This window comes from Narcine bancroftii, chromosome 1 (assembly GCF_036971445.1).
Source record: "Narcine bancroftii isolate sNarBan1 chromosome 1, sNarBan1.hap1, whole genome shotgun sequence".
NCBI classification, from domain to species: Eukaryota; Metazoa; Chordata; class Chondrichthyes; order Torpediniformes; family Narcinidae; genus Narcine; species Narcine bancroftii.
The window spans coordinates 433,671,952-433,686,309 of record NC_091469.1 but is presented as its reverse complement, the minus strand read 5'-3'; the positions used below and the strand labels follow the sequence as shown (position 1 = coordinate 433,686,309).

The window sequence follows — 14,358 nt, the reverse complement described above, 5'->3', positions numbered from 1 at the left end:
ACTCAGGTAGTGGTACATCATGTGGGCAGTGGAGGCACAGTGCAAAAGAAGGATAATGATCAAAAGAGGTTGGAGATCATTGTGTGCTCTCTAATCCACAAAGATTTAAAGGACAATGAATGAGACACTAGTAATAGCAAAGGAGATCACCTTTACCCCCAATTTTTGGTACCCAGAAATAATATCCAAGAATCAACCATTTGGTAACCACTTTTGTACACCACTATCTCCTTTTAAACACAGGCAAAAGAGGGTGAAATAATTTTCATGAATCGTTCAAACCATAGAACACTACAGCCATTTAGCCCATCCAGTTGGCAATTTCTCTGCAATTTTTCTTAAATATTAAAATCAAACTCACATCTATTGCATTCACTGGCAGCTCATTCCACACTCTCACCACCCTCTTGTTGAAGAAGTTTCCCTCACGTTTCCTTTAAACCCATGTCGTCTACTTCTAGTCTCAACCAAATCAGTGAGACTCAATGATACAGTGAAATCTCAATTTTACTTTCAGGTTAATTTTAACTTTCCAGCTACAAAAAAAAAGGGTGGGTTTCTCATTTTTATAGACTACCATGCTTGATTATTCAATAGGCTCCCATCTCTTACTGGCTGTATCTTCATTTGAAACTTAGAGGGCCCAGGGCAACATTACTTCTGGTGTTGTTTGATGAAGACTATAGTGTTCAGCATAATGTTAGATTCAGAAAAAACAATGTACATTAGCAATTCATCATATTTCTATAACCAGCATATATGATCCTTCACTCTAGCACATCATCAGTCAACCTGGATTGCAGATGTGCCAGTATGTGACAAAGCATGAATGACTTAAACTGCAGATTTGCTGGTGGTCAGTCATCTTCATTTGGCCCAATTAGATACCTGTAGGTGAGTTTTAATAGAGAAAAATAATCTCAGGCATATGTAAAAAAATGAAGTTATATAGAATCATTGCAATGAAATCAACTGATACCCTGAAAACACAAGAAAATAGTTTACAATTGTGCAAGTAAGGTGTGAGATGAGGCTTCTGGGAGGGGATCTTCATCATATTGTGCCTGAGGCAGAAAAAGTGTTAATAAAGACTTTAAATCAATCTTAATAAAGAAATAAATGAAACAGAATGGATCATTGAGCCAAGAATACTGGTTGAGAAACAAGTTTTTCTTTGGTGACTTGGCCCTAGCCAGAATGTAGAAGCCTCTGTGAGGCACCCCCAGAAACCAATCCAAAACATCTTATCACACTGAGCATCATTCAAAACCATGCTGTTTGAAGTCAGCCTCAATGATAAGCATCCATATCGACAGAGGTCTACCGCAGTTTAATCTGGTTCAAAAGTAGTCTGTTGATGGTGTTCATGTCTTGGAGTGATTAGCAGAAATTTCCAGCCAGGCATGTTATTGAATGATGCCAAGACTTGTTACAGTCCATCCCAATGTACATGGATTTCAGGAAACCCTTTGGGAAGGAACTACAGAGAATTTTAACATAATAGATTGAAGAGCATGGAATTAGGAAGAGAAATCTTCAATTTACCATTGTTAAATAAAGGGGGGGGGGTGGAAACAACAGTTGTGAAGCACAGATTGACTATGTTGTAAGTGTGTAGCTATGTCCAACTCTTTGCCATGCAGCTGAATACTTAAATAAAATCTAAGAGGGATCAGGCAAAATATTTTAGATAAACCAGAATGGGGTTTAATTTTTTTGTGTCTCAAAAGAATTTTGAGAAGCTAGAGGAATAAGTGATAAGTGGAATTCACATTCATTTGGAGAGAAATCTAAATTCGGAGTTTGGAATCTAGGGAAGTTGCACATTTTGTTAAAAAAAATACTCTAAATTGAAATAGACTTTGGAAGAGTAAAAAAAAATTGTAGTTCAGGTTCAGAAGTCATGAAAAATATTAAATATAGCATCTCAGATTGATAAAGTAATAATAACATCTAATCAAATTTAATATTTTATTTAGTATACGAATTATAAAAACAGATGACCCTATTTTTAGAAAAAACAACAAGACCTCATTAGTATACCATGTGCATTACTGCACTTTAAATAATAAGAGATATATTGAAGCATCAAAAAGAATGCAATGTAATACAAGTACAAAAATGCCTTGAGAAGTTTCAGTAAAACTGAAATGTTTAAATATTTAAAGTCATAAACTTCAGACCCAAGATTTTCACTCTCAAATTTTATCTTGTCATAATTGCTCTCCCATGGAGGATCCTTTTCCATGACATTGTTAATTGACTCAAGGCTTGTAATATGTTGCAAAATACCGTAATCTATGCTCTGATTAGTTCCTCAACATATTGATCAAGGAATTTTTCCAAATGCATTCTGTGATAGTACAGATTCTATCACCAATGTGTATATGTACAGATTGTAGTGTAGGATGACTGTGATTGGCTGAGAGTGTAGCCACGCCTACTGGCAGGTCTTAAAGGGTTGCTCCAAGCCAGACCAGGTCATTCTGGACTGGTTGACCTACATGTGATACGCTCCAGTCTTCTAGTTAATAAGAGCCTTGGCTTGGATCAACAAGCCTTTGATTCTTTCGACGCGCTCTACAATTTTATTAACTAGAATGTTTTGAAGGGATGGAGCATATGCTACGGCTGGAACGCCTTGACATCGACCCACAGTCAGCTACAGCCTCGAATGACTTTAAGCACTGGGTGAGGTGCTTCAAAACATACTTACAACTCTCTGACCCTGCTGTGATAGAGGACAGCCATCAACTACTAATATTGATGACTATGGTGTCCTCGAGAGTCTACCAGAGCATCCAGGACGCGACCACTTATGCTGCAGCCATGAAGGTGCTGAAAGGGCTCTACGAGCGACTGGTGAACAGGGTCGATGCTCGGTACAAACTTGCAACAAGGAGGCAACAGCCCAGTGAGTCCTGTCGAGCTTATATTCAAGCACTAAGGGCAATGGGCAGGGACTGTCCCTGCACAGACAGAACTGCTGCAGAGACCACAGATGATTTCATTCGGGATGCCTACGTGACCGGGGTCCAATCGAATGAGATGAGGCAGCACCTGCCAGAGCACGGGGGAGAAAACCTAGAGGATGTGATCCGGATCGCAGAGACAATGGAGGATGCGGTCTTAAGTATGGACATGTACTCTCCAGGCTGGACCCCACGCTCTGATGTGAGTAGGATGCCCTCCCTCAACCCTACTACACCCCGGCACACCGACTGCCTGTTGGCTGCCGCTACGCTGCCCGATGCAACCCCGAAGTGTTATTTCTGTGAGAGGGACAAGCACAGCAGGTCCCAGTGCCCAACAAGAAAAGCCAGGTGCCAGAAGTCCCATAAAAACGGCCACGTTGCTATAGTCTGTCACTCCAAAATGGCCACCGTCAAACACAGTGCCTTGTGTGAAGCCCAACCAACATACTCCCATTCAAACATTTCTTCCTCAGAGCTCTCATCCAATGAGAGCGAGGGCTCCAACGCGCACCAGCGGCTCACGTCACAGGGCAGAAGGCGAGCACGGAAGGTACAACCCACCCTCGCCCCAATGATGTCAGCCTGCTTCACCTTCCCTCGCGAAGCAACATCCGACCAGGCCCCAGCCCCGACTTCAACAGCCACTACCGCTGCTGACCAGGGACCTGCTGCTGCCATCACTGCTGAGCCTGCTGCTGCCATCACCGCTGAGCCCGCTGCCACTGCTACCGACACTGCCGACCAGAGACCCGCTGCCACTGCTGACCAAGGACACGCCACACCCGCCGCCACTACCAACACTACCGACCGGGGACCCGCCACCACCGAGGCAGCCGACCAGGTATCCGCCGCCAACACCGACGCTACCGACCCGGTACCCACCACCGCTAATGACGCTGCTGACCAGGGACACGCCTCCGCGACTGACCTGGTATCCACCGCTGCGACCGCCCGACTGACCGCCCCACCGCTGACAGCAAGCAGCGACCCCCAGCACTTACCATTGGCTGGCCAACACCCCCAGCAGGCTGCAGGCAGCAGCACCAACTCCTCGACGTTGACTGCTCTGGCCCGACTGTTTCTGTGACGTCACCACGCACACGTTGTGTGACGTCATCACGTAGGACTCCACTGTCCCCATTACAAGTCACTGCATCAGTAATCCTAGACCGGGACTGCCCCCATCCCCTCACAAAAGCAATGGAACTGATTACTGCATGGACACTGTACCAATTGCTTATTTGACTCTGTGTCAACTGACAGTTTTATCCACCCAGACCTGGCCCACCGTTGCGGACTGGCTATTCTCCCCACTGCCCAGAGGATTTCATTGGCGACCAGATCGCACTCGAACAGGGCAAAGGGGTATTGTGTGGTGACCCTGAAAGTCCAGGGCATCATGTTCACAGACTTCAAACTATTAGTCCTTCCCCAAATGTGTGCCCCTGTACTGCTGGGACTGGACTTTCAGTGCCAGTTTTGAACCATTTCCCTGCACTTTGGGGGGGGCCTCACGCTCCACTCTCTGTCTTTAACCATTCCATCCTGGAGGCCTCCTGCCAGCTACAGCCCAAGCCACCCGCCCCCATGTCCTGGTGCCCCACTTGTAGCCTCTCCATCCTCCGGGTCACTCTGCCAGCGCTCTTCGCAAATCTCACCCCTGGCTGGAAGCCTGTGGCCACCAAAATCTGGCAATATAGTTACGAACACAGGAAATTTATCACAAGCGAGGTGCTTGGACTGCTGGACGAGGGCATTATCGAACTTAGCTCAAGTCCCTGGAGTGACTAAAAACGGGGAGAAGCGGCAGATGGTGATTGACTACAGCTAGACAATCAACCGCTTCACGCTTCTGGATGCGTACCCCCTTCCACGGATCACGGATGTGGTGAATCAGATCGCCCAATACCATGTGTTCTCCACCATTAACATGTTCGGCCTATCACCAGCTCCTGATCCGCCGAGAAGACTGACCTTTCACGGCCTTCGAAGCGAATGGGTGGCTGTATCAATTCCTCAGGGTACCCTTTGGGGTCACGAATGGCGTCACGGTCTTCCAGTGGGAAATGGACCGGATGATGGACCAGAACGGGCTAACAGCTACTTTCCCATATCTGGATTACATCACCATCTGTGGCCATGACACAGAGGATCATGATGTCAACGTCGAGAAACTTTTTCAGACTGCAATTCATCTGAACTTGACCTAAAATTTCGACAAGTGTGTCTTCCGGACCACTCAGCTCGCAATTCTGGGTTGCGTGGTGGAGAACGGGGTGGTAATGCCAGATCCTGATGGCATGTCCCCTCATGGATGCTCCCCCCCTTCCCCCCCCCCCCACACCCAGAAGGCACTCAGACAATGCCTGGGCTTTTTCTCCTACTATGCCCAATGAGTTCCACACTATGCCGACAAGGCACAGCCACTCATCAAGACCACCTCCTTCCCCCTGTCAACTGAAGCCAGAGTGGCCTTCGACCGCATCAAATCGGACATCGCTGCTGAAAAAAACACTGCACACCATCGATGAGTCCATCCCGTTCCAAGTCGAGAGCGATGCATCCGACTTTGCACTGGCAGCAAATTTGAACCAGGCCGGCCAGCAGGTAGCCTTCTCCTCCAGAACCCTCCAAGGTCCTGAGAGCCGACACTCCTCTATCGAGAAGGAGGCCCAGGCCATAGTCGAAGCAGTACGTCGTTGGAGACACTACCGCACTGGCAGGCGTTTTACACTGCTCTCCGACCAACGTGCGGTCTCCTTCATGTTTAGCAATACCCAGCGAGGTAAGATCAAGAATGACAAAATTGCCAGGTGGAGAATCGAACTCTCCACCTTTAATTATGACATACTGTATTGGCCTGGAAAACTCAACGACCTGCCAGATGCGCTCTCCAGGGGGACTTGCACCAATATACAACTGGACAGGCTGTAGAGACTCCACAAGGAGCTCTGTCATTCAGGGGTCACTAGGTTTGCGCACTTTGTCAAAGCTCGCAACCTACCCTACACAGTCGAGGAGATTAACTCCATGACCCGAGCCTGCCCAGTGTGTGCTGAGTGCAAGCCCCACTTCTTCCGTCCGGAGAACACCCACGTCATCAAAGCCACCCGCCCCTTTGAGCGTCTCAGCGTAGACTTCAAGGGGCCCATACCGTCGACCAACTGTAATACCAACATCCTTAAGGCCATCGACTTTGTAAGGTGAGCCTGGTGGGCAGCCCGCTTCTTTGCCAGCAGCTCCTGGATTTCTCCTAAATAGAATAATACCTAGTGTCGCCGAGAATGTTCTCCCAGAATCACAGTGCGGCTTTCGCGCAAACAGAGGAACTACTGACATGGTCTTTGCCCTCAGACAGCTCCAAGAAAAGTGCAGAGAACAAAACAAAGGCCTCTACATCACCTTTGTTGACCTCACCAAAGCCTTCGACACCGTGAGCAGGAAAGGACTTTAGCAAATACTAGAGCGCATCGGATGCCCCCCAAAGTTCCTCAACATGGTTATCCAACTGCACGAAAACCAACAAGGTCGGGTCAGATACAGCAATGAGCTCTCTAAACCCTTCTCCATTAACAATGGCGTGAAGCAAGGCTGCGTTCTCGCACCAAACCTCTTTTCAATCTTCTTCAGCATGATGCTGAACCAAGCCATGAAAGACCTCAACAATGAAGACGCTGTTTACATCCGGTACCGCACGGATGGCAGTCTCTTCAATCTGAGGCGTCTGCAAGCTCACACCAAGACACAAGAGTAACTTGTCTGTGAACTACTCTTTGCAGACGATGCCTCTTTAGTTCCCCATTCAGAGACAGCTCTTCAGCGCTTGACGTCCTGTTTTGTGGAAACTGCCAAAATGTTTGGCCTGGAAGTCAGCCTGAAGAAAACTGAGGTCCTCCATCAGCCAGCTCCCCACCATGACTACCAGCCCCCCCACATCTCCATCGGGCACACAAAACTCAAAACGGTCAACCATTTTACCTATCTCGGCTGCACCATTTCATCAGATGCAAGGATCGACAACAAGATAGACAACAGACTCGCCAAGGCAAATAGCGCCTTTGGAAGACTACACAAAAGAGTCTGGAAAAACAACCAAGTGAAAAACCTCACAAAGATAAGCGTATACAGAGCCGTTGTCATACCCACACTCCTGTTCGGCTCCGAATCTTGGGTCCTCTACCGGCATCACCTACGGCTCCTAGAACGCTTCCACCAGCGTTGTCTCCGCTCCATCCTCAACATTCATTAGAGCGACTTCATCCCTAACATTGAAGTACTCGAGATGGCAGAGGCCAACAGCATCGAATCCACGCTGTTGAAGATCCAACTGCACTGGGTAGGTCACGTCTCCAGAATGGAGGACCCTCGCCTTCCCAAGATTGTGTTATATGGCGAGCTCTCCACTGGGCATCGTGTCAGAGGTGCACCAAAGAGGTACAAGGAATGCCTAAAGAAATCTCTTGGTGCCTGCCACATTGACCACCGCCAGTGGGCTGATATCGCCTCAAACCGTGCATCTTGGCGCCTCACAGTTCGGCGGGCAGCAACCTCCTTTGAAGAAGACCGCAGAGCCCACCTCACTGACAAAAGACAAAGGAGGAAAAACCCAACACCCAACCGCAACCAACAAATTTTCCCCTGCAACCGCTGCAACCGTGTCTGCCTGTCCCACATCGGACTTGTCAGCCACAAACGAGCCTGCAGCTGATGTGGACATTTACCCCCTCCATAAATCTTCGTCCGCGAAGCCAAGCCAAAAAAGGCCATCGATGAGTACACCCACTTCCCATTCGCTGTGCCCTGCTCAGACATGACCACCATAGAGGCCCTGCACAGCAGCTTCACCATCTACTGGTACCCCAGTTACATCCACAGTGACAGAGGGTGCTCGTTTATGAGCATGGAGCTGCAGCAGTACCTTCTGGAGCATGGTATTGCTTCAAGCAGGACCACCAGCTATAACCCACGTGGTAATGGGCAGGTCGAAAGAGAGAATGCCAGCATCTGGAAAGCAGTTACGCTTGCCCTTTGGTCCAAAGGTCTCCTCACCTCTTGCTGGCAGGATGTGCTCACTAGTGCCCTACACTTCATCCACTCCCTCCTATGCACTGAGATCAATGCCACCCCCCATGAAAGGATGTTCTCTTTCCCGAGGAAATCTGAATCGGGAACAACCATACCGGCGTGGCTCACGGTTCCTGGGCCGATCCTCCTATGACGCCACATCCGGTTCTCAAAGAACGACCCCTTGGTTGACCGAGAGACTCTGCTCCATGCGAACCCGCATTATGCCTACATTGAGTACTGTTAGGTAAAAACATCATGAGCTGGGAATGTAGAGGGAGTCACCCAGTGCTGGGCTGTAACAAGATGCAGTTGTGATCTTGTACTCTCAAGATAAGAGTGGGGATGACAAATTGATGTGCAGGAGGCTAGCAGAGAGGGACAGCAACAGTTTATTCATTGGACAATGTCATGGTATGATAATTTACTAAGTACGTATCCTAAGGTATATAAAAAACACCACTTGCTGATAACGGCAGAATGCACCTTCTCCAACTAACACTGTTAGTTGCAAGTGTTACAATCCGGCAATAAAGAACAAAGAACCTTGATTTCGACTCAGTCTGGTGTTTGACTCACTCATTCATGAACAAAGCAGATCTAACAGTACCCAGACGGGCGAGAGGACACAGTCTCGGTAAGGGACCTAGCCCAAGCCAGATCAGGCCCAGCAGTACTTCCAACCCAACCTCCCCCAGGTCATGTGCTTGAACAGAGGGACCAGAACCACCCCACCAGCTCAGGCCAGATTGTCAACAACCCCATTGGGGAATTGAGTGAAGCAGTGGCCGCACCCGACGAGCCTGCCGGCGACACGACTCCAACGGCCCCAATCCCGGCACCACAGCGGTCACGCCAGATGGTCAGGCCCCCTGACTGGTACAGCCCCTAACCTCCATCGGGCCCTTTTTTTCTTTTTCTTTTTTTTATAGCCCTCCATCCACCCCAGGGTCAGTTCTCAAAGAAGAGATCCGATTCTATCACCAATGTGTATATGTACAGATTGTAGTGTAGAATGACCCTGATTGGCAGAGAGTGTAGCCATGCCTACTGGCAGGTCTTAAAGGGTTGCTTCTAGCCAGACCAGGTCATTCTGGACTGGTCGACCTTACATGTCTCCTAGTTAATGAAAGCCTTGGTTTGGATCAACAAGCTTTTGATTCTTTCGAGTAAAGAGTGGGCCACATTGTGAACATGAAACACCCAGACTTGTTTGGAAATGTGAGTGAATTGCTCCATCTCCAGAAAACACTGTTCAGACACCTTAATGATGGAAATGGACAAGCTAAAAGAGGTGCTACATCTTCTCTAATTGTACGGGGAGGTTGCCATGAGAGGCGATGGCTGGTGGCATGCAAGGGCATCATAATATGTTGAATATTTTCAGGTGAGTGACTGCTGTGTATTTATTAACTGGGCTGATCTATTGCGCCATCCTTCAGGGATGCTCCCTTTGTCCCATCTCTGCAATTTAAAGCTATTCTTTTCCCAATTCTGAGGAAACTTTTTTTTTTGACTGATGCTTCCTCACCTCCTAAACGCTGAGGCGCCTGCAAGCTCACACCAAGACACAAGAGAAACTTGTCCGTGAACTACTCTTTGCAGACGATGCCGCTTTAGTTGCCCATTCAGAGCCAGCTCTTCAGCGCTTGACGTCCTGCTTTGCGGAAACTGCCAAAATGTTTGGCCTGGAAGTCAGCCTGAAGAAAACTGAGGTCCTCCATCAGCCAGCTCCCCACCATGACTACCAGCCCCCCCACATCTCCATCGGGCACACAAAACTCAAAACGGTCAACCAGTTTACCTATCTCGGCTGCACCATTTCATCAGATGCAAGGATCGACAATGAGATAGACAACAGACTCGCCAAGGCAAATAGCGCCTTTGGAAGACTACACAAAAGAGTCTGGAAAAACAACCAACTGAAAAACATCACAAAGATAAGCGTATACAGAGCCGTTGTCATACCCACACTCCTGTTCGGCTCCGAATCATGGGTCCTCTACCGGCACCACCTACGGCTCCTAGAACGCTTCCACCAGCGTTGTCTCCGCTCCATCCTCAACATCCATTGGAGCGCTTACACCCCTAACGTCGAAGTACTCGAGATGGCAGAGGTCGACAGCATCGAGTCCACGCTTATGAAGATCCAGCTGCGCTGGATGGGTCACGTCTCCAGAATGGAGGACCATCGCCTTCCCAAGATCGTATTATATGGCGAGCTCTCCACTGGCCACCGTGACAGAGGTGCACCAAAGAAAAGGTACAAGGACTGCCTAAAGAAATCTCTTGGTGCCTGCCACATTGACCACCGCCAGTGGGCTGATAACGCCTCAAACCGTGCATCTTGGCGCCTCACAGTTTGGCGGGCAGCAACCTCCTTTGAAGAAGACCGCAGAGCCCACCTCACTGACAAAAGGCAAAGGAGGAAAAACCCAACACCCAACCCCAACCAACCAATTTTCCCCTGCAGCCGCTGCAACCGTGTCTGCCTGTCCCGCATCGGACTTGTCAGCCACAAACGAGCCTGCAGCTGACGTGGACTTTTTACCCCGTCCATAAATCTTCGTCCGCGAAGCCAAGCCAAAGAAAGAGAAGAAGAAAAAAAAACGCTGCCAGCATTTTCGATCTTTATTTCCAGCAATACGCCAGGCACACAGAGCCCAAGTATTGGCCAAGACCATACTTTAAATTTGAATTTTAAAAAAAAGAGACATTCAAGCTATTCATGTGGGGTTGCCAAAGACCAAGCGCACTCAAGAGAGAGTGCAACACCCTTCCTTTCATTCAGGAGGATGAGAGCACAAGGCCTTTGGCCTGAACTGGGGTTTGGGTGGAAAGCAGGCGACGTGGGGGTGGGGGGGGGGGGGTCAGGGGAGGAGCCAGACCTTCGAAGCTCAACACCAGTCGCGAGAGTTTGCTGGTCACGGATTGGCCGGATGCCACCACCCGGGGATTTGACAGACGGTCTGGACCGCGGGAGATTGACAGTGAGTCGGAGCCCTTGAGCGACGAGCGTGACGCGACTTTGTGCAGTTTAACGTGAAAATGAGAGAGTCGGGGCGAGCGTAAACAAAACTTCCCTCCTTAGAAAGTTAACTTTAAGTTGAGGAGCTGGGAAGGGTTTTCCCCACACCTGCCCTCCAATGTACCTGCTGCGCGCGAACCTGGCCCATCGCTGCCCTCCTTGACGTTGGCCACTCGCGCCAAGTGGCCGGTTCAGAATGACCCCGGGATCTCAGGCAAGAGCCGCCCTAATCGATGGCGTGTCGTTCGTTTTCAGGCCCCCCTCCCTCCGCCGCCCAGGAAATGGCAGGGTTGAGTGGGAAAGTTCAGACTGTGCTGGGTCGGATCGACGCCAGCCGGCTGGGTCGGACGCTGACCCACGAGCACTTGGCCTTGTCCTTCGCTTGCTGCTACTCGCCGCCGCCCCCCGGCCAAGAAGCGTGCGCGGAGCTGCCGATCGCCATGGGCAACTTGCACTGGCTCCAACAGAACCCGTACAGTCACAGAGGCAACCTCCTGTTGAACGAGGAGCCCGAGGTGGTGAAAGAGGAGCTGCTGCAGTTCAAGAGGGTGGGTGGCGGCACTGTGGTGGAAAACACCACGACGGGGATTTGCAGGGACGTTCAAACTCTCCGGCGCCTCTCTCAGGAAACGGGCGTCCACGTCGTTTCGGGGGCAGGATTCTACGTGGGTGAAACTCATTCGTCCGAGACGCGGAGGATGACCGTGGAAAAGGTAAGTGCATCCCGGTGAGGAGCGATCAGCGCTGCAAACAGGCATGTCCTAGCATTTGAGATGGATAGCGTTGCTCGATGTAGCAAGATTGGGTCAGAGATGGGCACAGGGGGAGGTTTGCAAATGGTTGATATTGGCCAGAACTAGATGGCATGTGATCAGATAGAGTTCCTGAGAGTATAGCAATGGATAAATGTATTCCATTGGGAAAAATAACATGTAATATAAGAAAGGACATCACAGTATTCCAACAAATTTGGGAACCGTACATGGAACACAACAGACAAGTCCTACCGCGGATCTCCACCCCCTAAAATGACAGAAGGAGAAGAAGACGAAATGAACTGACCCAGTGTGTAAAAGTAGATCAAATTTCTTGTTTATTGTCATTGTGTGACGGTATCATATAGGTTGAACTTGAGTGAGTGGGGGGGGGGGGTGAAGAAGGGAGGGGGAGAAAAGAGGGAAATGTTTGTGTGTATTTTGGTCAGTATGGTTCATAGTGTGAAAAAATTTTTAAAAAAATTAAAAGATAGATAAAGTTGTGCCACATTTCATAAATCTTTAGTAATAGGTAGTCATTTGAGGTCTACATGGAATTTTTTTGCAGTTACAGACAAAAGTCTTTCTCAATTGCAGGAATCAGATTATTTCTTAGGACCACGTAGACCAATTAAAAACTAATTGAAAAATCTCATTGCTGGACATTTGAAATAAAATAGTGGAAACAGTCAGCAGGTCAGGGAACATCTACGGAGGAAGAAAAGATTAAATTAATTACCATATTACACGAAATTTATTTTTGCCTTGCGGACAGATTCGCCATCAGCAGGAATTGCCTAAGCGCCTTACAGTCAGTCAGAGAGAAGCAGAGAGTCTCCTCTGAGTCACCCAGTGTCTGTCGATTCACCTCCAGCACTTCCTCAGCCCCCACAGAGTCCAGGGCAAAGCATTGGAAACCAGAACTCCAGATCCGAACCTCCGAGACAGTCAGAGGAACCCTTCAGCGCTCTCAGCACTTCCTTGATACCTGGTACCCCTCCAGCCAGCTTGAGGCAGTCTCCAGCAGTCCGCAGCCCAGCGCAAGTCTCACGACAGTAGTCTCCAACAGCCCACAGCTTCCACAGGTTCCTCACCTCGAGTTCCCACTAGCCCACTGCATGCATTGGTGCCTTAGCCACAGAGCCCCCTCGGTGGTCTGCCACTGTGGTCATCAACTCCGTGGGTCATATCCTCTGCTTCTCCTTCTCAGATTGGGGTGGGGGAGGGTGATCTTCCTGTCATCTGATGCCCTGCTCCAGTCCTCTGTTTCCCCAGAGTCTGCGATTAATAGGCGCCGCCATCTTGGACATAGACCCGCAATCATGGGATTTAAATAAAACCAATGTTGGCTCCTTCAATGGACTGCTCAAAGCCCGTGCAGAGCCGACAGCAGTCAACTGGGTGAATGGACCCCGCAGGAGTGCTTCATCTCTGCTCCCTTGCTCTCTGCCCTGGCTCCCCACAGGTCTGCACCAGCGCTGCCACTACAGCAACTCCTACAGCACCGCCCCACTAAGGAATTGTTCATCCACAAATACTATCTGACCTGCTTCTTTGCAGTATTTTATTTTCCTTGGTAATTAATAGTTAATGAAGTAGAAGCAATTAGAATGACTGTAATTTTGAGTGCACAATTGATTAAATATAGGCATTAAATGTATATTTCTGTACAGACAATGAGGTCCTCCACCAATGAGGATCTATACTAAGCTTGGGCATTGGAATGTGCATGTACAGGTGAAAAGGATAAATAAAATGGCAAATGCAATTAATTATAGATAACACAGAAGTCTTTGATTAAACAACACAAAAAGGCAAGACGGGTGACTTCAGGTGCTGGGATCTGGAGCAAAAAAATCTGTTGAGGGAACTCAAACAGGTTAGGCAGCATCTGAGAGAAAAAGAATGATCAACCTTTCTGGTCAGAATCCTTTTCAGAGCAATGTGAGGCATTACACTGAAAGGGCTAGAAGAGCAAGATAAATTCCAGTTTTAGAATAATTTAAGAGGGCAGAGGCAAGTTGTAAGTGAAGTTAAGAAAATTCAGTATTAGGGAAACATAGCTTTGTAGATTAGAGTTTAAATATAACATTTATTTCTTTTTTTTTCTTTTAAATTTCATAAACAAAAATATGAACAAAAGAAAAAATAAGCCCATACTAATCTAAACCCTACCACTAAACACAGTCACCAGCAAATAAATTGTAAAGAACTGAGTATCGGTTCCCAGACATTTGATATCGGACATAAGGAGTGTTCTACCTAAAATGCCTTTGATTCAAAATCAACTTTTTCCATTTTCAATCAATAATCAATTTTTAAATATTTGGTCTCGGAAAGGAATTGGATGTATAGAAGATTGTACGAAGGAAGGAATTTAATGTCATTTGAACAACTAAAAAATAAATATGAGATACAAAATAATACACTTTTTTGTTATTATCAAATGTGGGCTTGTTTAAGGGATAAACTAGGTCTGACAATGCTATTACCAAAATGTGGTAATGTTGATACATAGTAGATACATTTAGAAATT

At 48.0% G+C, this 14,358-nt stretch overlaps 1 protein-coding gene across 6 annotated transcripts in view; it reads left to right on the top strand.

The window, feature by feature from the left end:
• The first annotated feature begins 10,929 nt into the window (after window positions 1-10,929).
• pter (phosphotriesterase related) overlaps window positions 10,930-14,358 on the top strand; it is a 137,783-nt gene continuing 134,354 nt past the window's right edge. For 3 of the 6 annotated variants that reach the window (XR_011350117.1, XM_069914267.1, XM_069914269.1), the window contains exon 1: window positions 11,045-11,780. Coding sequence is in view for 5 of the 6 variants with exons in the window: in XM_069914267.1 (XP_069770368.1) it covers window positions 11,301-11,780 (480 nt within the window). In the remaining variant the exon portion in view is untranslated. The other 3 variants (XM_069914266.1, XM_069914265.1, XM_069914268.1) reach the window with 3 other exon arrangements.